The sequence below is a fragment of the Electrona antarctica genome (assembly GCF_951216825.1).
Source record: "Electrona antarctica genome assembly, chromosome: 16".
Lineage (NCBI taxonomy): Eukaryota > Metazoa > Chordata > Actinopteri > Myctophiformes > Myctophidae > Electrona > Electrona antarctica.
In genome coordinates, this window is record NC_136797.1 from 43,378,014 (window position 1) to 43,402,539 (window position 24,526).

A 24,526-nucleotide genomic window follows, 5' to 3' on the forward strand; every position below is an offset into this window, starting at 1 on the left:
TAACTTGCACTGAGAACCACTTTCACCCTTATTCAATCTGGTTAGAAGCCAGCAGCTCTGCCACTGCATCCAGTAGTTACAATTTCAATTACAATTTAGGCATTTAGCAGACTTAATCCAGAGCGACTTACATTTAGCAAGAACAAAAGCATGGGAATACATCACATATATAAAAAGCATTTATCAAGAAACATGCGTAAGCTAAGAACGTAGCTAGAATAATCTATTCTATATAATGACACTGTACATATAAACTATACATATATACTATACTATGCTGTACATATATACTATGAAGTGCTATGACTACATACAATGCAATTATTGTGCTGTCTACATAACATGCTATAAGTCTGTATCAAATGCTATCTAAGTCTAAAAAGTGCTGTCTAAGGGGGTAGGGTTCTACCACCATCTCACTATAAATAAATGTCAATGGCCTCATACCCATCATGATGTCCTTGGTGACGGACTGCAGCACCACCTCTTCAAAGATGTTCTCCACCAGCAAAAAGCGGGAGAAGTCCTCGAAGATGAGCTCCTGGAACCGAGGAAGCTCCTGGAGTGGGGAAGAAGGAGATATGGTCCATCTTAAAAGATTGTACGCATCCAGAGGGGGGGTGGGGTGGTGTGTGTGTGTGTGTGTGTGTGTGCGTGTGTGAATTCATTACACTGCACCCAAAACACACACACACGCACGCACATTTGCAGAGCAGTTATACATTTGAATGATTACATGTTAATTAGTAGGGACAATAGGCAGATCTACATTAGAACGATACAATCATTATTACAGTACCAAAAGGTACACGTCAGAGGTATGCAGGTTAATACCAGAGTACTGTATATAATGACAAATGGTTAAAATATGTGAACATCGATAATTACATAATTAAATATTTTGATGTTTTAGGTATTTGACTTTTTAAAACAAGTAGTTAGGTTTTTTTAACTAGGTATGATATTCTTAAATGAACTCTTTAGATAGTTATTTGTTTTCTTCTATATTCTGTTGTTTGTATTGTTTGTATACATGTGGGGACTACGGATGGAAATGAACTTCTAGCTAAATCCGGCATGTTTTACATGAGATCATGATCAGCTGATTCATTTCACTTTCATGTATGGAATGCTCATTAATGTGCATCGTCCCATTGAAAGAAAGATAGAAAGAATTTAAAAAAATTGTGTAAATGTCAATGGGTTAGGTCAGGGGTTCTCAACCCGTGGGTCGCGACCCCTCGGGGGGTCGCCAAATTATTTTAGGGGGTCCCCAAATTATTTTCAAAAAAGATTTTTTTTATTTTTAATTTTCACGATTTTTCAAAAATAGCAGACCTACAAGCTCGTAGCGCGCCACTCGGTGGCGCGCTATGAGCTTGTAGATCTGCTATTTTTAAATAGCTAAATTATAACAATGCTTAAAACACCAAAAGGGGTTCCCGCCCAAAATGGTTTAAGGTTATTGTAGCAGTCAATTTATATTGGGGGTCGGGAGGGGGCGGGGCGGGGGTCCCGAGACATTGCCAAAGCATTTCCGGGGGTCCCCGGCCAAAAACGTTGAGAACCCCTGGGTTAGGTTGTAAGACAAACGGACATAAGACTATGCACTACTCACGGGCGTGCATGACGGAGACAGCTGCTTTAGCATGTAAGGAATGATGATCTGGAGCAGAGCCTCTCTGAAGAACTTCTTGCGCACCGTGCTACTGTCGTAATCATATTTCTAACAGGAAGAGACAACACAAGACAGGGAAAGAAGTGATTCATCATGGTTCTCTATTGTGAATGTATTGTTTTACATTCTCTTCATTGTTAAGTATTTCATAACGATAACTAATGGGAACCAAAAGGCCAGACTAACAGTTTACATAAAAGCTAGTTAAAATACATGCATTGTCACGACTTGACCTTAAAGGGGAAAACCACCCATTTTCAACATTTTATTATGTCATTAATATACCTTAGAGCTGTTGTGTGGAAATAATAAAAAAGTCCCCCCATTTTGTGTTTCCTAGAACTGTAATCATGAAAAAAATCATTAACATGGTGAAACACATCTTGATGATGTCATCAAGATGTGTTTCACCATGTTAATGATTTTTTTCAGACCTCTAGTTCTAGGAAACACAGAATAGGGGAACGTTTTGTATTATTTCCACACAACAGCTCTAAGGTACATTAATGACATAGTAAAATGTTGAAAATGAGTGGAATGCCCCTTTAAAGAACACTGACTTTACCACCCTGATGTCTGCTCTCATTCAAGTTTCACATCACATTCTTTGTATCTGCATTCTGCACCCATAATCTTAATGTTGTGTTATTCTACGCCGTTATCCGTTATGCTTCATTCTCCTTTGTTATCTGTTTATTGAGATTAGCTTAAGGCTTTATCTGGAAGTACAGTGCAGACAGTAAACAGGGGAAGAGAGAGGTGAATGTGTGCACATTGTAAAGTGCTTTAGTATAAAGGCGCTACATAAATGCAACATTTACCATACACATTTTGTGCCCAAAACGTCTGTGGACGTCCTGGGTATTACCGCACGTGCATAGCCCAAGACGTCTGTGGACGTCTTTGAAAAAAAAATCAGAAAAATCAAAACACTTGTTTTCGCCATTGAGAATGCATTTGGCGTTTAAATTAAATAACTCAGAAACTATAAAACATTTCAAAGTAAAAAGTTCCAGCATGTGTCTCCACAGTCAGCTGAATTATAAAAAATGTGAATGGATTTTCTAGGTGAAAGTGATTTTGGGCAGTTTTGCGTGGGCTCTCAATGTGTTTTAACATACCTTGAGAACTCTATCCTGGCAGTGTTGAATGGTCTTACACAGGTTGTCCTCGCCATGCGTTTCCAAGGACTGGTGGAGCAGCTGTTCGAATGTGTACACGGCATTGTCCATTTGCTGTCACAAGTAACAATGGAGGGTGCATTAAAATATTGATTGATTGATTGATTGAAGAATTAATAACAGTTTGCAGAATTACAGTACATTTCAAGCACAAACTCAATACAAAGGCTGTTAACTGTGAGTGGACGACCCAATTAAGCATTACACTTGTTTCCAATAGGGTCCACCATGTTCAAATCATCAAAACATTTAGAGACGTACAAATAGACACTTCTATAGACAGAACAGGAATTCATCATAAAGGAGGTAAAAAGGGAAAAGAAACATATACAGTGAGGGAAAAAAATAAAAAAGGGGTGGGCGGTGGGGGGGATTCACGTTCAGCTCCGTTAATTTGTTTGTTTTCCTTGGAGGAAAATTATCAATTATCAATTAAAGTCGATGTTTTTTCTATTGGCAATACAGAGCTAAATCCTCTCACTCTGGGAGTGTAGAAATGGGTCCTTGTAGGTTCATTTATACACCCTCAGAGTTAAACTGTCACAGTGTTTCTGTAAGCCTTGGTTTGCTCTTTTTATGTACTTCTCAGTTGCAGTACCTCCTTTGTCCATTAGGTGGAACTAGAGGGGCGTGCTGTCAGTAGCAAGCTGGAGGTGTTCTCTTCAAGATTTCTTACATGGAATGTTTTAGTGCATACCATTTATTGTCACATACTTCATTTAAATTCAATATGCTTTATTGTCATAAAAAAATGCATAGAGAAGCCAGCTCACCTCTCTCATTAGGATCTGAGCCCTGTGGACAAACACAGAGGGTTTGGAGATGTCGAACCTCTGCTGCAGACCCTCTAGATTCAGCTGCTCCACCTGCTCATAGGAGCTCTGCATCTTCACCGGGTGGAACGCCAGCATGGACATCCTGTCCATGTGCTGTGGAGGAAGAGAGAGGAGGAGGAGGAGGAGGAGGAGGGAGGGGGGGGGGGAGGGGGGTACAAAGGGGTAGGGAAAATTGTAAAAGAGGGAGAGAAGAACCAGTAGAATGAAAACACTTGGCAAGACGCAAGAGATGGCATTTGATTGCTTGGTTGTACGAAGCTGTGATGGGCCTGAAAATAGCACATATATAAGCTCAGTGAGCTTATAGATCGGCAAAGTATACATTTTGCTTAAGAGGTGGTCTGCGTAAGAGAGCGGTCGATACTGAACAGGGCACTTGAGGACACTCCCTGGCACTTAATTAAAAGTCTAGTGCTGCAATGTTGACAGCCCTTGCAAAACATCCAAGGTGCTGTCCAGCACTAATCATAGGTCATCTAGACCGCTAAATACACAGGTAGAGGAGTTTGATGGGGGTAGCTGACGCAGGGAGGGTCCAACATTAACATGTGCTTTAAACGCATTCCTATTCTGGGCATATCGTAATAGGCGAAACTTTGTTGGAAATAAGCAAACATTCGGTGACAATAAAATATTAACAAAATGTTATGAGCTAATTTTACGCGAAGGGGAACCAAGTGCAGACCCCCGGAGGACTGCTGTCAAAGAAGTATATTAGTAAAGTATATGCTTAAGTCAGAGGGTTAACCCCCCCCCCCCCCAAGTTTAATAGTCAAACTCTCACTCACCTCTCCCAACTTGTCATTGCCTGCTCCATTCACAGAGTTCTTGCTGATCTCCACCAGTTCCCTGAAGAAGATGTCCCTGACCTCAGAAAAGCCGCGACTGGTGGGCTCCATCAGAGCCTCCAGGATGGAGCTGACATACGGCTGGATGTTATTCCTCAGGATCTGCTCGGCCTTGGGCAACACCAGAGCTGCACACAGATGTGGGGAGAGACGGACGATGGTGGGTGGATGGATGGAGGAATGCATGCTGGTGAGTGGTGACCAGTGGTGGAAAGTGCTTTTACTTTACTTGAGTATGTCCATTTTTCAGTACTTTATGCTTCAACTACATTTTCAAATATTGTACGTTTTGCTCCAGAACAATTATTTGAAAACGTTAGTCACAAGTTAGATTATTATTACGAACCAATTATGCCCTCTTTTAGACTTTGTCTATTAAAAAAAAGCCGATCTACAAGCTCACAACGCGTTGCGATACTTTTATATCTCAATGCCAATACCCTTTAGTACGTTTTCGACTTGGACTTTTACTACCACTGATGGTGACTCACGCCGTCATCTATAAACACCCACACGCCACAATCCTCTGCAGGGCCACAGCCTTGCCGAAACCCAACCACAGAATGACCACTGACCAAAGGGCACGGACTTGGTGGGTCAAGGCCAAAGAAGCTAATTTCAATGTCATTATGGTGTTTACGCCCTCAGACGTGGGTTTGTGTCCACTTACGCCCTCAGACGTGGGTTTGTGATGTGTGTGTGTGTGTGTGTGTGGTGATGACAGATGAGACTAAATGCAACCAGTACGGCCCATAAAACATAGGCCTCAAATACGCACCAACCATAAACAAATACTGTAAATCTGACTCTTGCTCTATGATGCCATAACTGGTTAATGTGATACGGTTAACGCAATAACCCAATTTATAACGACTGGGTGTACAAACAACTGTGAAAGCTGTTGACGTGTACACCACACTGGTAATATAAAACCGATTACACTCCCTGGTGCTTTGTTGTCCAACACGTGGGCCAGGCTCAGGATCAGGTATTGAGCCGTGACATGCTTTGACAGTGCCGTCGACAACAAACTACATAAATTAGTGGTTAAACACACTTGGGTCCTGAAGTCACGGTCAGTGCAAAATTCAGGTCCCCGCGTTTCAACTGGACTTGAATGGCCTGGCATTGAGATGCATGTGTGGGATAAAAGCTAGACTGGGCCTACAGAGATGGAATGTGGCTTGTCCACTTTGGCTCCCTGGGAAACAAAACGGAAGAAAAGAAAAATAATGACTGTGCCAAGTCACTTAAACGGTGAAAGGTGACTGTCTCACCTCCTCATGTTTTCCGCTCCGGAGCCACTGGGAGGAAGCATGTCATCTTGAGAACGATTATTTTGAGTAAGACAGATAGAGAAGTTGGACGTCAAGGACGGGATGTTATTGCTTAATGTAAATCGCTCTGGATTAAGAGCGTCTGCTAAATGCCTAAATTGTAAATTGTAAATTGGATGACTAGAAAAGAGAGAGTGCAGGTAAGGCTGAGACGAGAGTGAAAAGCAGAGTGTCAGGGATGTTAGAAATGTGAGAAGGTGGAGGGAGGTTCAGTTACAATGCAGAGGCCCTGTAGTGCCAAGTGTCCAAACAAAATGAGCTGAAATACGACCCCACAGAGTACTGTAGTGCCATTCAATGACCAGTCTGATCACTTCCATGTGCCAGAAAGTCTTGTAGCAGAGAAACCACAGCTACGTCTCGCTGAGGCAAGTGCTAGTCCAAACAATGACGGTTCCCCACGGGACCAGGGAAGCTCATATTACACAGGACAGTAAGCATCAAGTGACGCAAAAGGTTTTCCATGGCATAATATTTGGACAGCACTGACATGCTATTGAGTGAAAAAAGGTAACGTATTATTGATTCCCCCAGGGGATCAATGACGTGCAAAGCATGTGCTCAGTCGCAGCTCCACCCGGCTGATGGCTGCCCAGATGGTCATGAGGAGAAGTGTCTTGCTAAGGGACACAATTTACTGGGTTGGGCCGTGAGGTGAACCGGTGACCTTCTGATTACCAGTTGGCCTACATACCTACTAAGCTACGGCCGCCACTAATATGTATGTATGTATATATGTATAGTTATGCGTATTTGTATGCAAGTATCTCTGTAGCTACAGTGTATCTACTGTATGTAGCTATGTAGTATGTTTGTATACATGAATGCTTGGCATGCATGCATAATCCCTGTGTCACTCCTCTGCCTGCCTGCTTTCATCTCTGCCTTTCTACGTTGTTCCTACCTCGTATCTTGCTGCTCACATGCTCCTTGGAGGTAATGATTTGGTCCATATCTGTGCGGAGAGCTGCATCCAGAGGAGGTCGCTGGGCTTCACAAGCCTGAACCAAGGCGTCGTAGTGGCCAGTGGTCTGGGACAGAACCTGCTTGTACACCGCGTTAGAGATCTGGAGGGGACAAACCCATCATTTTAGTAGTTATATGGTAGTGCCTTTTTCCAAAGCACATGCGCACGTGTCTAGGGCACAGTGACCAAATGGACCCTTTACGGGTCAACAACCACTGATAATACTGGCTAGCTGTCAAAGCTGGCCTCTTGGGACCATAGTTATTAATGACATTCTATTCTAGCAGGAAATGAATTGCATTCACCTGTGTCCTCTGTCCCGTCTAATGACTGAGGGACTGGTTGTGCGGGCAACACACATACTGTAAATACAATTAACTTATTAACTGGGTTGAGAACCACAGGTCTAGTTGTTAGAATGGTAGTCTCATAATCGTGAGGTCCCAGGAACCATGTGTCCTGTCTGAGTACCACAGACGAAAAACAGTCTAAGTCCAAATTTCAGACTGACCCCTCTACGAAAAGGCCTCGTTGTCCTGAACCCTTATCTATCATTTATATATTATGGATCAATAGTGTGGACTTAGACTGTTATTCGTCTGTGGTACTCAGTCTCGCTTTGCCAGACTGTTGCCTCTTGCAATTTCCAAATGCTTCCGTCATACAGTTCCGTTTCATCTTTACAGTCACACAAATGTATCCTAATATAAATAGAAAACATCTAAGAATATATAGCTTGTTGCTTAGCAGAAAAGGAAATACAAAATGAAATGTAAAGATATTTTAAAATATATTTCCGTGAACGGAAATGGCAGCTTCCTTACTCGGATTTCGGGAGGTGTAGTTCCAGACTATTTCGGAGATTGTGGAATAATTGTCTGGCTACGTGAGACTAAACTGTCTTTGAACAAGACAGACGGTACTTTGTTGGTAGCGATCCACTGTCATCTGCAAAAGCATATAGATATGCTTGCGATGCCATGGTGGACACTGCTTTATTCAATAGTGTGGTATGCCCTATATGATACGAGATGCTGCTGAAGGTCAAAACTAATCTACCTCGTAGGACATTGTGTTTTATTGTGTACTTACATCTTGATCTTTCTATAATCTCTTATCTTGTATCTCTTGGTTACATAATGTGACCAGTACTATATATTTTGTGTTTAATCAACTTCAGTTGTGTGATACCGCCTGGTGTTGTCATGTTATACTGTAGAGTCTCACCACCCTTAATTAGCCCATTAAGATTACTATTTTTGAACATTTTTGAACTAATGATTCGGAAGGCATTTGTAGAATCGGTCTCAGGTCTTAATAATAAGCAAAACCCTCAGGACCACATGGAGGGTCCGCCGAATGTTAGTACTACTGTCAGGAACTCACCAGCATCCACTTCCTCTGTCTTTGTTGCATCTTTCCCTTCAGACGAGGACCAATCAGGCTTCTCAGCTCTGGGTGGAGGGTCTCCATTACCAGGTTAGCCAGAATCTATACTCGCATGAAAATGACAAACACAGAGTCTCAGTGGCGTGCACAGACATTTAGAGGGGCAGGTGCTCAAGTTAAAAAAGGGCACCTTGTGCAGCGCGTGGAACCGGCCGGTTGCCTTAATCCATTTTGGGCGGGAACCCCTTTTGGTGTTAGCATTATGTTATGCTTTAGCTATTGAAAAATAGCAGATCTACAAGCTCATAGCGCGCCACCGAGTGGCGCGCTATGAGCTTGTAGGTCTGCTATTTTTGAAAAAAAAAAAAAAAAAAAAAAAGAGAAATTTTTTTCCCCCGTTTTTTTTTCAAAAGGGCACATTGCCAAAAGGGCAGGGGGTGCTCTAGCACCCCCTAGTGTCTATCTGTGCATGCCACTGCACACACACACACACACACACACACACACCTGACAGGATGGCATGATGAGGATACAGGCTGGTGGAGAGCCGGAGATAACATAAGGCAATGAGGTAACCTTTCATGTTTGTTGACATAACAGTTGAAAATCACATGGTGGATTAAGGGAACATCAAATGGAAGTTCAAACAGAGCAGTGAACCTACAGTACATATGACTTCAGACATGACTTGTCTTTGAATGTGCGTGTACGTGTGTGTGCTTGAGAGGAACATGAAACACGCCATGGCGCTTGATTTAGTACGTTTTTGTGCTGAAGGCAAACAATATTGACGCATCAAATAATGGATGCATCCCTTTAGTGACAGCCATCAATAATTGTGTGAAGAAAGACAAACATGGGCGACAAATTAAAAAGAATATCCTCGTGTAGCTAGAGCAGCGCTGCCTCTAAGCCCACTTAGCCCAGAAGACTAAAGGTGGGATTCGCCTTTACCTGAGCGCTAGATGTTTGGCTTTCCAAGCAGGAAAGCCAGGTGCTTACACTTACAAAGCAAATATCTCCAGATAAATAGCCTAATGGCCTCCTCTGATCACTGCCTGGATACACATGCTCGGGCGAAACCAAAAACACACACATGAATCAAAAAGCGAGTTTCTCAGGTCATCTCTGTGTACATCACATCGCTAACGGTATTTATTTATGAAGTTATGAAGGACAAACACCCACTTATTTCAACTCAAAGTCCTTCTCTCCACCAGCCTAATTTATACTCTGTGGTACGACGGTGTTTTGTGAAATGATCTATAATTTGTTTTGGAAAGCGACACCCTGGCACAAATGGAATAAGTCAGCACACCAGGCAGTAAAGGATCGTTAAAATGTTGGAACTGAACGTTCTGGCTTAGCATGATATTCATTAAGTTGTCGTACCATGTTTGGTGGCATCATTCACAAACACTGGGTCGGAACCCATTTGTGGGTCGTGGACACATCTATGGGTCACTAGTAAATATCCCTTAACTTTGTTTCCTACATTTGTTTTTAATTTGTGTTATTTCAAAACGTATAAGAAAATCCCACATTTTCAGTGATCTTTCAAAAGAATTTCATGAATAAATAAAGAATCGATCAGCTATTTTCATTAGTTTGCGTCCTGGGGAGACATCACATTTCTCTTTTGGGTCACGAGCTAAAAGGTTTGGGAACCAGTGGCCTATAGCAGGGGTTCTCAACGTTTTTGGCCGGGGACCCCCGGAAATGCTTTGGCAATGTCTCGGGACCCCCGCCTCGCCCCCTCCCGACCCCCAATATAAATTGACTGCTACAATAACCTTAAACCATTTTGGGCGGGAACCCCTTTTGGTGTTTTTTTTTTTTTTTTAATAATTTGGGGACCCCCTAAAATAATTTGGCGACCCCCCGAGGGGTCGCGACCCACGGGTTGAGAACCCCTGGCCTATAGCATGGGTTAACAACGTTTCTGGCTGGGGGCCCATGTCTCCCAACCCCTGCCCCGCCCCCCTCCCCACCCCAATACAAATTGACCGCTACAATAACCTTAATAATAGAGAAAATACATCATAAATAAATACTGAAACCAGATATAATCATTAAGGAACGTTTATGCATGTACTATGTGTACTATTTTAACTCTTAATTTCCTTTTCCCAGCAATAATTTGGCGACCCCAGGTTGAGAACCCCTGGCCTATAGGATACGTACGTATGTCAGGTTGAGAACCCCTGGCCTATAGGATACGTACGTATGTGTATTCACTGCAGTGCAGTGACGTTCAGAGGTCAATTACAAAACTAACATGTTTTTTGACCCTTCGTAGATGTTAAAACATGCCTCTAATTTTCTGCTTGGTGCTTTTTCTCCTTGTAGTCAAGACACAAAAGGCCTATTTGTGCAAGGCCAATGTCAGGCCTCATGCAGTAAAGAATGACCTGTTGACCTTGGTGTTTTGGTGATTTTGTGTGCAGACTCAGACTGCAGCCTGCCTGTTGAACTTCAGCATGACGCAATGGTTGATCTTTGTGACCATCAACGTTTAATTAATGTGAATCTAAAATAAAATCTATTGGCTAGCAGCATCTTAAAGAATTCACTACATTTCTATACGACCAGGGCAGTTCTGCCATACCATTCATTATTAGGCCTACTAAAAGTTTAATAACCAAAATGGATCTATGGTACCCAAAACACTTACTCACTAAAACCATGTTAAGTATTTAACAAGTTGTAAAGGTAGGCTATATTACTGCATATTTCAAATGGAAACAAAAACAATGTTATGCTGTAGCGGCCAGATGATATTGGGAACATTATCAGATGGATTTCAATTCCTGTCTGGATGCTGAGATAAGAGAACTGCAGCCTCACTCCCAATCTTCCGCCGTAGTCTGAAAACCCACCTCTTCAGACTCCACCATGGCCCGTAGCACTTGCCCTAGCCTAGCCCCTTAGATAGCACATTATGTAGACTTAGATAGTATTTTAAACAGACTTATAGCTTGTTACGTAGACAGCTCTAGAATTGCACTTTATGTAGTCATAGCACTTTATAGTACACATGTATAATATATTATATAGTATAGTATGTATAGTTTACATAGATACTCCACTGTTACGTTCTTAGTCTAGGCATGATTCATGATAACTACTTTTTATATATGTGATGTATGCCATGCTTTTGTTATTGCTTAATGTAAGTCGCTCTGGATTAAGAGCGTCTGCTAAATGCCTAAATTGTAAATTGTAAATTGAGTAACTTATACACTTTGTTGACTGGAGTCCCCCAGGGGTCTATACTAGGCCCCCTCCTTTTTCCCCTCTATGTCTGTTTTTGGGCATATCATCATTATAGGCGAAAATGTGTCCGAATGTTGTCCGTATGTACAAGCTTGTAGATCAGCTATTTTCTGCAACCTTTGTGCGACACCATAATGAACTACATAACACGGGGGAACTAATTTATGAAAAACATGAATTACAGGGACGCAAGGTTTTTGCCTGAAACTGACAATATGCTATCAATTGTTGGGAAGGTTAACAATATGCTATTTATGTTCCTGGCGTGCACTGGACTTCCAGTTCCATAAACTACTGCAACACATGACCTATTATTAAAGGCCCAAATGACCGCTAACATGCCCCCATTATTCTAACCCCCATGGGTACATGTCAAACTACATGCACGTACGCACACACACACATTATGGTTTCTATGACAACATGTTATGTCGGGGTTGGTTAAGGGTGTAGGCAAAAAATAACCCCAATCCCTGCCCTGAAGGAAAACACAAACAAGCCAACATAATGTCTGTTCCAGCAAAAACACAGAGCGTACATACAGCCTCCATTTCCTGTGTGGCACGGCACGCATGTGTGCACACACTGGGGCACGCACACACACACACACACACACACACACACACACACACACACACACACACACACACACACACTGGGGCAATTGAGACCACATACAGATGGAGGCAGGAAGAGTGGTTAATGCCACTGCCCTCAAGTACAAGCATGCACACACGCGCAGTCGCGCTCTGATGCACGCATGCACACACACACACACACACACACACACACACACACACACACACACACACACACACACACACACACGCTCTTACGTAAAGTAAACATATTGCTGGGTAATTAATGGTCGTGACAAATGCTCTGTCTATTTATTCACACACAGGAAAGCCGGACATACAAGTCCAGATTCCGGTGAACTAACAACAAAACAAAAATAACACTATTATGAAAGTAGTGCACTTCTATAGAAGTGGCTTTAGCAATGCTGTGTGGGCCCCACCTTGTCCCAATGCATGCCATTCTCTGTGTTTGTACGGGCCCGAATCTCACATCAAAGTGTGTGTGCATTCTGACATTTGAATCAAAATGCTAAATGATCCCAACCTCAACTCATAACTCAGCTGAGCGGTGGCCGAACGGATAGCGGAGCGGTCTTGATACCGGAAGGTCGCCAGTTCGAATCAGCTGTCCGACACGTTAAAATTACCACCGCTGAAGTGCCCTTGAACAAGGCATTGAACCACTAAGATGAAATGTGTTCTATGAGCAGGGCCTGGCTGGAAACAAGTTCTTGAGCTTAGCCCAGATACCTTGGGTAAATATAGTAATCATTTCATTTCATTTCACTCTTCTCTCTGTGTGCATTATGTGTAGACACAGGCCGAGGTTAGAACTGCATGCAGTCCTCCTCTGACACAGGCAGTCCTCCTCTGACACAGGCAGGCACTGCATGCAGTCCTCCTCTGACACAGGCAGGCACTGCATGCAGTCCTCCTCTGACACAGGCAGGCACTGCATGCAGTCCTCCTCTGACACAGGCAGGCACTGCATGCAGTCCTCCTCTGACACAGGCAGGCACTGCTAGCTTTCTACACTGCATTCATGAAAATTGAAATTAACCTCTTGTGGTAGAACAAAAACAGTAGTGCAGGTGGGCGACTGCATGTTCATAATGATCTGTTTCCACATATCTCTTTGAGAAGAATACGCATATCGTCACTGTCGGCTGTAAACCAATATTTTGTTGTTATAGAATAGATCAATGCTATTGGTCACACTTTACGTCTCTCTGTGGCTTTTAAAAACAAATCTAACCACTTATGCCCATTCTTACAGTGTACGCATTTTCAAAGATTGTGGAGGAAGAAGTGTTGCAGCCAGGTGTTGAAAAATGTTATTGTGTCTTTGTACCTTGAGGTAGCCTTCTCCTGAAGTACTCATTTTTATTAACTCTTAGCCTGCCGCCATTAATTAATCCCTCGATTGCGTATTGCCATGGTTTAATCACGCGTGACACTTACTTTGAAGAGCCAAATATCCGTAATCGCATTTTACTATGAAACCATTCCGTGTGTGTTGACGAAGCTGGTGCTCGTTCTCTCGGTCGGTGGTGGAAAAAGTGGACCGCGAGTATCACAGCGCCTGCTACAGGCCGTTGAAAACGCTTGTCTGGGACAAAGCGTCCTCTGCAATGTCGCTTCTGTGAGATAAAGCCGTCTGAAACCAGAGCCGGCAATGTAAGTGGATGCGCGCGCATTTTCAAAATGGCCACGCCCATTGTGTCAGAAGCATAACAAAGCTAACTGACGGTAGATTTCGATACGATCGTATTAAAACATGCATTAATGAATACATCGCTGTTAAAACGGCTTTTCCGTTTGTGGCAGGCTACAAGATTCTACGTTTTAAAATTCCTATGTTCCTGGCGGGTAAACGATTAAGAATTGGGATGCCAACATTGACTAGTTTAGCATAATATATAAACCCCAATGTTACCATTTATGATCTCTTGAGATCTTAAGAGATTAGATTTTTCGCGTCACTTGCATTCATGTGAGGCCGGCAGAGCGGCCCCTTAGGAAACATTTCGATCCCAAGCTCCTCCCTGAGTTAGTGTCGAAGTGTCCTTGAGTAAGACACTGAACCCCTAATTGCTCCCGATGTGCAGGTTTGGTTTCCTTCGCCATCGGTGTATTCGTGTGGGTGTGAATGGGAGAATGTAATGCACAATCTATGTAAAGCGCCTTGGAAGGCGCTATATAAATGCACCATTTATCATTTTGTGTCCATTCACAGTATCACTGATACACCCATCAAGTCAAATTCCACACCACAAGGTTTTGGAGTTGGGTGCTTTGTGTTTTTTCTAAATGTTCTAGCAGCACCTACTGTATAAGCAAACGGCCTCTCAAGAGGCCCTGGTCCCTGCCTCAAGGAACCACTCCCTGCCTGCCTATAATCCAGTGGTTCTCAAACTTGTTCATGTCAAGGACGCCCAAATCGACATTTATTAGTCCACAGACCCCCATTTGAAAACATACGCCTGATAAAAGAGGATTTTTATGGCTCTAGCAGTGATTTCAAGGACCACCAGTTTGACATGCATAAGGCTACGGATCCCCATTTAATGGAATTTCTATCTCTGGAAGTCTCGGACCCCAACTTATATTGTAAAATCACTGTTAATTTAACTTAAATAGTCCTGGAACCAAATGGACCCGACTATCTCAAATTTTGCTGAATGTTTGCTTATTCTCGCTAAAGGTTTTGACCAAATGTTTGCCTGTTTTCACCTATTTTGTAATTCCCGGAATAGGAACTCTAGGGTTCATATGGTTAAATATATTGAACATGGACGGCTACAATATGGTTAGGGTCTGAATAACATAGCACAGTACAGAACATAGCAGGGCACAGTGTCAAAATGTAAACTCTCAGTTAATTTAACAAACAGTTCAATTAACACTGAGCATTTTGCTGTGTATTTCCCTGCAGTAAGTGATTCCCACCTGTGGGGGTGAGCCGCACATCAGGTCCCAGGTTCCATAGTCTCCCTTGGCTTGCCGGTGATATCGGACTGCATCGGTGAAGGCTGGAGTCTGAACCCTGCACTCCTCTGACAGACCTGTCGGGGGCAGGAGAGAGCGGAGCAAACACTTTAGTGGTGAGTAGGACACTGTACATGGCCTGGAAATGTATCTGCCAGTGCAAAAAAAATAATATATATATATATGCCCTCAGTGATATTAGTCTGGCCAGGCTGCACTGTACATGCACCGTTTTGAAGGACGGAAATCATCCATTGGGTTAATATCGCCAAGCTTGCGGTGCAACTATCGATGATCTTCTTAGCAATTATTCTGTCAATTAATTGAATAATCAAGAAGTACGTTTCTTTGGATCATTCTTTTACATTTTGTTTTAAAATATATACTTTGTTTTATAAATCAAGCCAATTGTCACAGCACAGCCTCTTGTATCCTAATTTTCCCCATATGTTTAAGTTTAGCAGTACACATTCATATTTGAAATATATTTTATATGTTATGCTTGTAACTTATAGATTCCCAGTCACACAGAAGGTGCAGATAAGATTCTGTTCTCTTTCATATCTTTTTGTTCATCTGCACAGGAAGATTAGGGGAGCGGCCTGTTGAAGCCTAGCAGGGTAGTTGGGTCAAAGATTGTTAATTTAGGAAGATAGTCCACCCCGATTGTAGCCACTACCCACTAAAGGTGACATGGTACACAAATCCTACAAATGGTCTCCTAAGTGGGCAGTGGGTACGACCTATTGTTACTGGTGCTAGATCCCACGAGTGTGTTGCTGGGACAGAGAAAGGTTGATAATAAAGTAGATTTTCTCCTGATTTGTCTTTGAAAAAAGCGAGAGATGGAAATGAAAATCTTGGGAATATTGTGTGGCTTGTAGCCTGGCCCAGCCAGCGTTATTTCTGGTTTGCATTTTTTTGTTGGCCTGGATATATATTCTGTATATAATAACTGTTACACCCCTACACCTCCTAAAATGTGATGTAAAATAAGGCTATATAACGTTTGTCACTACAGTGATGTGATGGAAGGTCATTTAGAACGATGCAGGCTGGCCATCTGGGCTAAAGCATATATTCAAGGCCTTTCACTGACTTCCGCAAAAATCCAACACTGGGGACATTTTCCAGAACTTGTCAGAATCTCCTCTGAGGTGCAGATCCTATAAATAGAAAGGTTGGCTGGCAGTATATTCAGCAACAGTTCCTGGAGTGAGGGACAACACACACACACACACACACACAACACAGAGGGCATCGCACACATGCAGCTGCGTGTCATCCCTCAAAACAGGAAGATGTGGCCTAGCCACAGCACAGATTCTCGTGCGCGGTCCCCATGGTTACTGCCCCTCCCCTGCCGCAGGGACAATGGGAGCCGCTCAAAATAAAAGGGACAACGAGAATCATTTTCAGGAAGTTGGCCCTTATCATGTGGTTGTGTTGTACATGAACATGTTAGCGGTTGCCAAGGCCCAAAGCTGTCTTCTGGTGTTAAGGAAAGCTGTCTGCACCTCTCAAGGCCGCTGCACACGATGGGACCCTGGCTGTTAGGCAGGTGTGCTGTCACATGTATGTTTGTACACATGTAATGGATGCTGACTGAGTGTCAATGTGTGCTTATTCGGAAAAGGAACGACCAGGGACTTCTAAAAGTTTATATGTGGCTGTTATCATGCATTTTTCTCCTCCGTGGTTTGGAATGTTTATTAGCATTTTTTGCCAACCATGGGCTATGGGATCAGTCGTAATGCCAGCTGCAGTCTCAAGTCTGCAAATAGTTCGGGTACACGCGTTCCCCGGTATGGACTAATAATTATTTATATGAACTAGCTTTTGGTAGCAAGTCGGCAACAAGTAAAACGAAGATTTTGATTCATATGAATATATTTGGTAGACTGACACACAGTAGTGTATCCTATGCAAAGTGGTGCGTGCGTGCGTGCGTGCGTGCGAGTGTGAGAGTGAGAGTGAGAGTGAGTTCATATATACTGCACAGCCTGACTATCTACAGTAAATGTTTTTTTTTGTCTGAGGCTTGCGAGTTGTGAATCAGAGGGGCCTGACAAAGACAGGAAGTGAGCGACGAGTGAAGGGGGAGGGGCATAATAAGAGAGGAAAAGCTTTCTGAATTCTCTATCTCTGTGCCAAGTGTGTCCACTCTGGAACGATGGGTGAGAGTCCATGTGTTAGCTTGCCGTGGCACTCTCTCTCATGGGAATATAATGGACATGCAGGTCTTCTGAGGCCAATGTGACAATAACATCAGTCATCGACCAAAGAGGCAGCAGTGCACCAAAGACAGCCGTTCTACAAGCTTACAACACAACACTCTGTGACATGCTGTGAGCTTGCATATCTTCTACTTTAGGTGTGCGACACAGAATGCAGTATTTTTAAATCAGGCGTAACTGCTCCTGATGAGCATGTTTCTGCCTTGCTTGGCTTGTGTCAATATGTGCGTGAACGCAAATATGTGTAATGCACATTGTAGGCGCTATAGAAATACAGACCATTGTACCAAATAAAACTGGTGAATTCTCTACTCTGAATTGGTATAGACTCCCATTTCCCAAGACAGTGCTGCATTATATATTATTATATTATATGTAAGTCCTTAAGTGACAATACCATCCAGATAGCATGCAGGTTACTCAGCTTTGCAATCACAGCCCAGTGCTCGCTTGGAGACGCACTTCCACTCAAAGGCAACAAGAATTTAGGGAAAGTGATTAATCAAACTGCCAGGACTCAAAACTAATACATGTACTAGTTCACCATGTGTCTGAACAAAACTAGTAACTGCAACAGATTACCAACCACAAGTGAGACAGACATGTATGGCAGCAGTCAGTCACGTGTGTGTGTGTGTGTGTGTGTGTGTGTGTGTGTGTGTGTGTGTGTGTGTGTGTGTGTGTGTGTGTGTGTGTGTGTGTGTGTGTGTGTGTGTGTGTGTGTGTGTGTGTGTGTGTGTGTGTGTGTGTGTGTGTGAATAGAGCATGTGGTAGCATTTACTGTGGTCTCTTCATTTGAGGCATTTCCCTCTCGGCCTAATTCACTGCACTGTGGTTGACAGGATTTGAGGTAAAGCCAAGGACAACTTCTTCCCAGGCCTTCACTGTGTGTGTGTGTGTGCACGTGTGTGTGTGCGCGTGCGTGCGTGCGTGAGTGATATATTATGTATCACTTTGTCTGCAAATGTGCCCATCAGAGGGTTCTGAAAAGACTAAAACTGTCTGAAACACACTACTACCTAAAATGAAAGGCGATGAGCCACTGCACAGCTCAGCTATGCACACCTCTAGGTTGTCTTGTTTCCACTGTGGACCCCAACTGTGCATACTTCTAGGTTGTCTTGTTCCAACTGTGTGTGACCACAAACTCCCAAAAGCCTGATTCATGCTCTGGTGACAAAGTGTAGTGCAACAAAATAAAGTGTAAATGTTCAACCCACTTCATTGACCTCTGTCTGCACTGTCGCCAAAGCGTAAATCAGTCTCAACCCTCACAATACCCAGCTGTCCCAATGATATAGAGTGGACTTCCTCAGATGCTCTTGGATAAGTGTAACTGTTAGCTACCATACCATGAGCCAGGCAGTAACACAAAGAATATACCCAGCTAGCTGTAACGGGTAACTGTCTTAAATGGGGGAGTTAAGTTCTGAAATCCTGTAAGTATAGGCATAATAGCTATGTCCTATGGGTTTAACATATTTGGTACATGCCTTTAATATTGCTAAGTGAACCTGGTCTGTTTTTGCAGAGAATACTAGCTGCATTCCAAATCATATAGAATGATTGTACAATTGATGCTTGCTGTAGGGCAGGCGTAGTAAACCATCTCAATCTGATCAATAATATAGAAGGTTTCATGTTATGTCATACGTACCCGCAGGGATTTTTGTGTTATCCTTTTAGCATTATTGTATAACTGTACTGAAAACCTAGTATCTGTAAATGCATGTAATTTCTGTGTGTGTGTGTGTGTGTGTGTGTGTGTGTGTGTGTGTGTGTGTGTGTGTGTGTGTGTGTGTGTGTGTGTGCGTGTGCGTGCGTGCGTGCGTGCGTGTGTGTGTGTGTGTGTGTGTGTGTGTGTGTGTGTGTGTGTGTGTGTGTGCGTTTCTCGTGCTTAACTCAAGCACCGTCCGACTAATCGAATTTCGGTCTTGGTTGGCATGAGGGCGTGCTGTACCTAGTGGGAATTCGGTTGAACCAGCTGTTGTCCAGAACTGAAAATCCAAGGCTGTCTGTGTGTCTGTCTCTCCATGTCCCATTTAATGCCCATATGGAGACAAGATGTCTGTCTGCCCTGTCTGTCTGCCCTGTCTGTCTGTCTGTCTGTCTGTCTGTCTGTCTGTCTGTCTGTCTGTCTGTCTGTCTGTCTGTCTGTCTGTCTGTCTGTCTGTCTGTCTGTCTGTCTGTCTGTCTGTCTGTCTGTCTGTCTGCCCTGTCTGTCTGTCTGTCTGTCTGTCTGCCTGCCTGCCTGCCTGCCTGCCTGCCTGCCTGCCTGCCTGCCTGCCTGCCTGTCTGTCTGTCTGTCTGTCTGTCTGTCTGTCTGTCTGTCTTGTCTGTCTCCCTTTTGTGTGTCCCCTAGTATGTATGGAGATTCTGTCATCAATATGCTGTCATAGTACTGAGTACTGACGACATGCTCAGACAACGGGTACAATGGGTATTGCATAACTGGAGGGGGGAAGGCGTGTGTGTTCCCAGGCACCGCCCTATATCAGAAAGTACAATGAACCATACCTGACACAGTACCACTACCACAGACGGTATCTTTGCTAAGAACCTTAAAACAAATAGCTTGTTGTGTGTGTGTGTGTTATTCATCTCCTCTGCAATGTGACATGTTAATTCTTGCAGGTCCCTACTAGTTGTATGGACCCCAGCCAGAGGCTTGTAAAACCGAGTATAGGGTTTGGTAACTGGTGAGAATGGATGTCGGGCGGTATGATTGATGACTCTGTGGTGGCCCTGTGGCAGCCCAGGGCTGTCTCTGCCTGCAGGACTCTGTTGACTGGCTGTTTTGACGTGGTGGTTACGGCGGCCTGGCAGAGTTACGGTACAAAGCTGGGACGGGTCATGTCAAAAGAGTAGTAAAAGCCTAGCCTTAACTTAATGCTAACCATATATTCACAGGAGTCTTGTGGACATGCAAATACCTTAAATGTTTGACAAAGGACAAACACAGAACATACTGTAATCTAATTGTAATATCAATGTCACACATTTTTTGACTTTTCTATGCAAATCATGCACACTCTCACTGACAGACTAGAATGAACACAACAGAGCATCATGATCATGACTACCTTTCAGTGTCTTTTGTTTTACATTACTTTACCTTTTCTGTATTCACTTTGTTTTGATATTGTGTAATACCAACCAAGATGATCAGACTCATTTCTGGCTGAAACAGAAATACATAAATCTTGTTTCTTCTATTGGTGTGCAGACAGGCTTCTATTGTATACTATCTATTGCAGTGAATGAATTGCTTTTTTCAATTTGCACATTATAACACCCATATCCTAATAAGGTACTGTACGACAGCTGATCACTTTATTTGAGAGCGCTTTATGATACTCCCATATAGCAAAGCTTGTCACAGTGTATCCAAACATGTCCCGTGTATCAATTTCTATATTTGACTTTGCGGTTGAACTTATCTCAGCAGGCTGAATGAGTGTCTCTCTGTTAGGGAGTCGGTATCAACTACTGTATCAGTATCCTCAGTCCTCTCAGTGTAAATTCTTTGAAGACTTGCTTTGCATAACACTTCTCTCGGTTTTGCCTTTCAGGCGATAGCACCTCCAGTTTCATCACCAAGATCTCAAAAGCTTCATGCGCCTTGCAACTTAGTAATGTAGAACACAGCGCTAACACATCACCTGAGCCAGGGTTCACTTCTGATACATACATGCCTGTGCCGGAGGAATTGACAACAACAAAGGTGTGATGTTTCAAAAGCATTAAAAAACATGTGGTACAGGTTCAACACATTCAGCATTAGGAAATATTTTAAAGGTGCCTTGTTTCAAACGTGTGTGTGTGTGTGTGTGTGTGTGTGTGTGTGTGTGTGTGTGTGTGTGTGTGTGTGTGTGTGTGTGTGTGTGTGTATGTGTGTGTGTGTGTGTGTGTGTGTGTGTGTGTGTGTGTGTGGTCAGTCAGTGTTTAACAGGAATAGCAGTTATGACAGTAACGGTAGTGTCGGCCTGTACAACCATTAGTCACCCCCAGATTCCTGAGGATGTTACAGTGGGCATGGTTATCTTAAAAACCTAACATGGCAGAGGGAGTATTAGCCAGGGGGCAGGGGCTGGTCTGTATCAAGTACAGCAGCTAAAAGGGTGCTGCTAATAGCTACAAAGATAATGCCCATTTTGTCCTTTTTTATGCCTAGTTTATGCTCCGTTATGCCGTGAGCTTTAAAACCAGCTATTTTCGGCGACACTGTCCTCTAAATCAGGGGTTCTCAACCCGTGGGTCGCGACCCCTCGGGGGGGTCGCCAAATTATTTTGGGGGGTCCCCAAATTATAAAAAAAAAAAAAAAAAAAAAAAAAGATTTTTTTTTAAATTTTATTTTCACGATTTTTCAAAAATAGCAGACCTACAAGCTCGTAGCGCGCCGCTCGTAGCGCGCCACTCGGTGGCGCGCTATGAGCTTGTAGATCTGCTATTTTTCAATAGCTAAATTATAACACAATGCTTAAAACACCAAAAGGGGTTCCCGCCCAAAATGGGTTAAGGTTATTGTAGCAGTCAATTTATATTGGGGGTCGGGAGGGGGCGGGGCGGGGGTCCCGAGACGTTGCCAAAGCATTTTCGGGGGTCCCCGGCCAAAAACGTTGAGAACCCCTGCTCTAAATCAGGCTTTTAGAGCTACTGTACAGTATAGGAACAGGGAAACAGTGATGAGAAGTGCCTTGTGTGGCAGTTTCGGGGAGTCAAAGAAGAAACCCCCGTCTCGGCTGGAATGTCTGTCAGAGACTTGAGCTAACAAAGCGTGTCTCAACAGGTGGGAGTTAAAGGGAGAGGCAGATTCAGTACAGAGAGAGCTTCGGTGAAGATTACAAAAGTGACCTCCATTATGCTACTTTTGCATTTTATATTCTTAGCCAAATGTGTCCAGTGAGCTCAGCTATTTATTTGCTTAACCAGGGCACAGTAGTTATGCATATCTGATTGTTTAGTAGTGCACTAAATTGCTAGCTATAGCTCGTCCAATCCAGTTAGGTGACTATACGGTAATACATTATTTTTAAAGCATGGTAAGACATTTTGGTCTACTGTTTTATTTCAATTTATAATCCCCAGTCCACTTTCAACATGGCATCCCTATTTTGGGCATGCAATTATAGTCATGCAAGCTCTTGTACAGTAGATCGACTATATTCGCCATGCAAAACCACCGTATGACCAAGTTTAAAACAGTTAAGTGGATCATTTCCAAGGCTTTTTTCATGCAGTGGAAAGTATTGGTTGCATTTTCTGTCAAAGATAATTTGACATTTGACTGCTTAGTCTGAGCAGGCTCACTTCACAGTGGAGCGAGCCTCATTGCAGATCAATCCATTCTTCTAAACGCGTGCCGATGGGTTTAGCACATGTCAGCATCAGTTATGAAAAGCATGGTTTTAACCACATGAACCCTAACGTCCCTATTCTGGGGCAAAAAAAGGTTGGGGCCTAAGATGGCTGGCTTTTTAGGAATAGGATGACATTATGGACAGAGAGCCATTTGTTGAAACAATGCTAACAAAAATGTTCTTTGACTTCATACTCAATCCCATCTTGGAACAAAAATCATATTATAAGCTAAATATTACTACCTGTCTGAACTACAGTATGGCATTCATAGGCCTACTGTGTCAAATTGACACATCATCAGAGATAATCAGAGACATAATCATTGATGTATACACTGGCTTTTCGGGGGGATTTCATAAATATAATGAATTCCTCAAACTTATAGCTCAGATTTGGGCACATGAACAAACCTCATGCAGGTCCTTTTATGAATGAAGGGCTTGATCTTGTCCTTACTGTAATTTTGAAACCTGAAACTAGTTACCCTGGCACATTGGCACGAGGTTCCAAACAAGCCTGATCACGTCCACTTCAATCACCTGTTGTATATCACAGAATGGATAATCACTGCTATTGTTTTGCATTGCTGTTTAAATCTCCCAAACGTTCCCTCTCATTCTTACTTTGAGGCTTTGCTCCCAGTCTCAAATCTAACACACACCCACCCACACACAGGTACATAATTCCTCTGAATATAATTAGTCAAATGGCCTGTGAGGGGCACATAGAACCCCTCTGTCTACACTGTAAAATCTTACTGTCAGAGTGTACAAATCAGAATCATCTTTATTGTCACATGCCCTGCAGGAGTCTAGCCGTCTACTCTAGAAGAGGGTTGTCGTCATGTGGCAGTCTATGCCAAGTCTATGGACTTTGTGCGTGCCCAAAAGGCTTCACACGAGGGTGATTTTTACTGTGTGCTCTGCAGTCATCACTCTGCTTCTCCAGATGTGTAGTAAGCCTAGGTATGAAGGCGCATCCTATACACCACTGCTGGACCCAACCCAAACATACCTGCAGTTGTCTGTGTAATTGCTTAAAACTGGGTTGAATTATGCCCTGTGTGGACATTGCCTGCATTGTCTCACCCTTTAGTGACTCAAGACAATGACACAGTACATTTGTCATTCCTATTTAAAGAAAGGAGGCCATCGCAGATTCAAATGACTCATTGCTTATTTGAGGTTGCTGAAGAGAGAAGTGCCACACCCTCTTATCAACAATGCGCACACGTCACAACAACACTACACAGCGCATCAGAGTTTATTTAGTCTGCCATGGCTAGATTTGTGTCATGAGGTTCTACGTTACAGCCTTGGATGGGCAATCTAAGCGTACTGTATTTGTTGTACGACAAATAGCAAAAGTAGACGAAATAGCCAGACTATTGGATATCTCTGCCTATCAATTGTCTACAAGATATATCTAAATTCATTGTATGCACAGCCAGCGAGAGCAACCAGTGACAAAGCCACGCCCTCTGCTTTTTTAAGGACACACCTTTACCACTTACTACATCGACTTAATGCCTTCACATTGGTTCCACATTGCAGGTCTTTTCTTTTTCCATCTCCGAATTGTTACCACCCACCTCTAGCCCACACAGAATTAGAACATCACTAGACTTATCGGTAGGTGGAGATCTCTGAAAGTCTGGCTCCGTGAGACTACCGAATTATAAACTCACAACACATCATGTTGTGAGCTTGTAGAAAAGAACGTCTTGGTAAAAGTAGTAAAAAAAACAAATACAATTTCCGACAGTGTCAGATGGCATGCAAAAGCCTCACTGTGACAGACACACACACACACACACACACACACACACACACACACACACATGCGC

General features: G+C 43.1%; 1 protein-coding gene across 1 annotated transcript in view; it reads right to left on the reverse strand.

Moving 5' to 3' along the window:
- Window positions 1-24,526, reverse strand: part of niban2a (niban apoptosis regulator 2a) — a 40,149-nt gene that overhangs the window by 2,201 nt on the left and 13,422 nt on the right. Inside the window, exons 6-13 of the mRNA XM_079525123.1 lie at window positions 15,043-15,158; window positions 8,234-8,338; window positions 6,785-6,947; window positions 4,484-4,671; window positions 3,633-3,788; window positions 2,800-2,913; window positions 1,619-1,726; window positions 448-559 (exon numbers count right to left, since the gene is read on the reverse strand). Of these exons, the coding sequence (XP_079381249.1) occupies window positions 448-559; window positions 1,619-1,726; window positions 2,800-2,913; window positions 3,633-3,788; window positions 4,484-4,671; window positions 6,785-6,947; window positions 8,234-8,338; window positions 15,043-15,158 (1,062 nt within the window). The remainder of the gene's footprint in view (window positions 1-447; window positions 560-1,618; window positions 1,727-2,799; window positions 2,914-3,632; window positions 3,789-4,483; window positions 4,672-6,784; window positions 6,948-8,233; window positions 8,339-15,042; window positions 15,159-24,526) is intronic.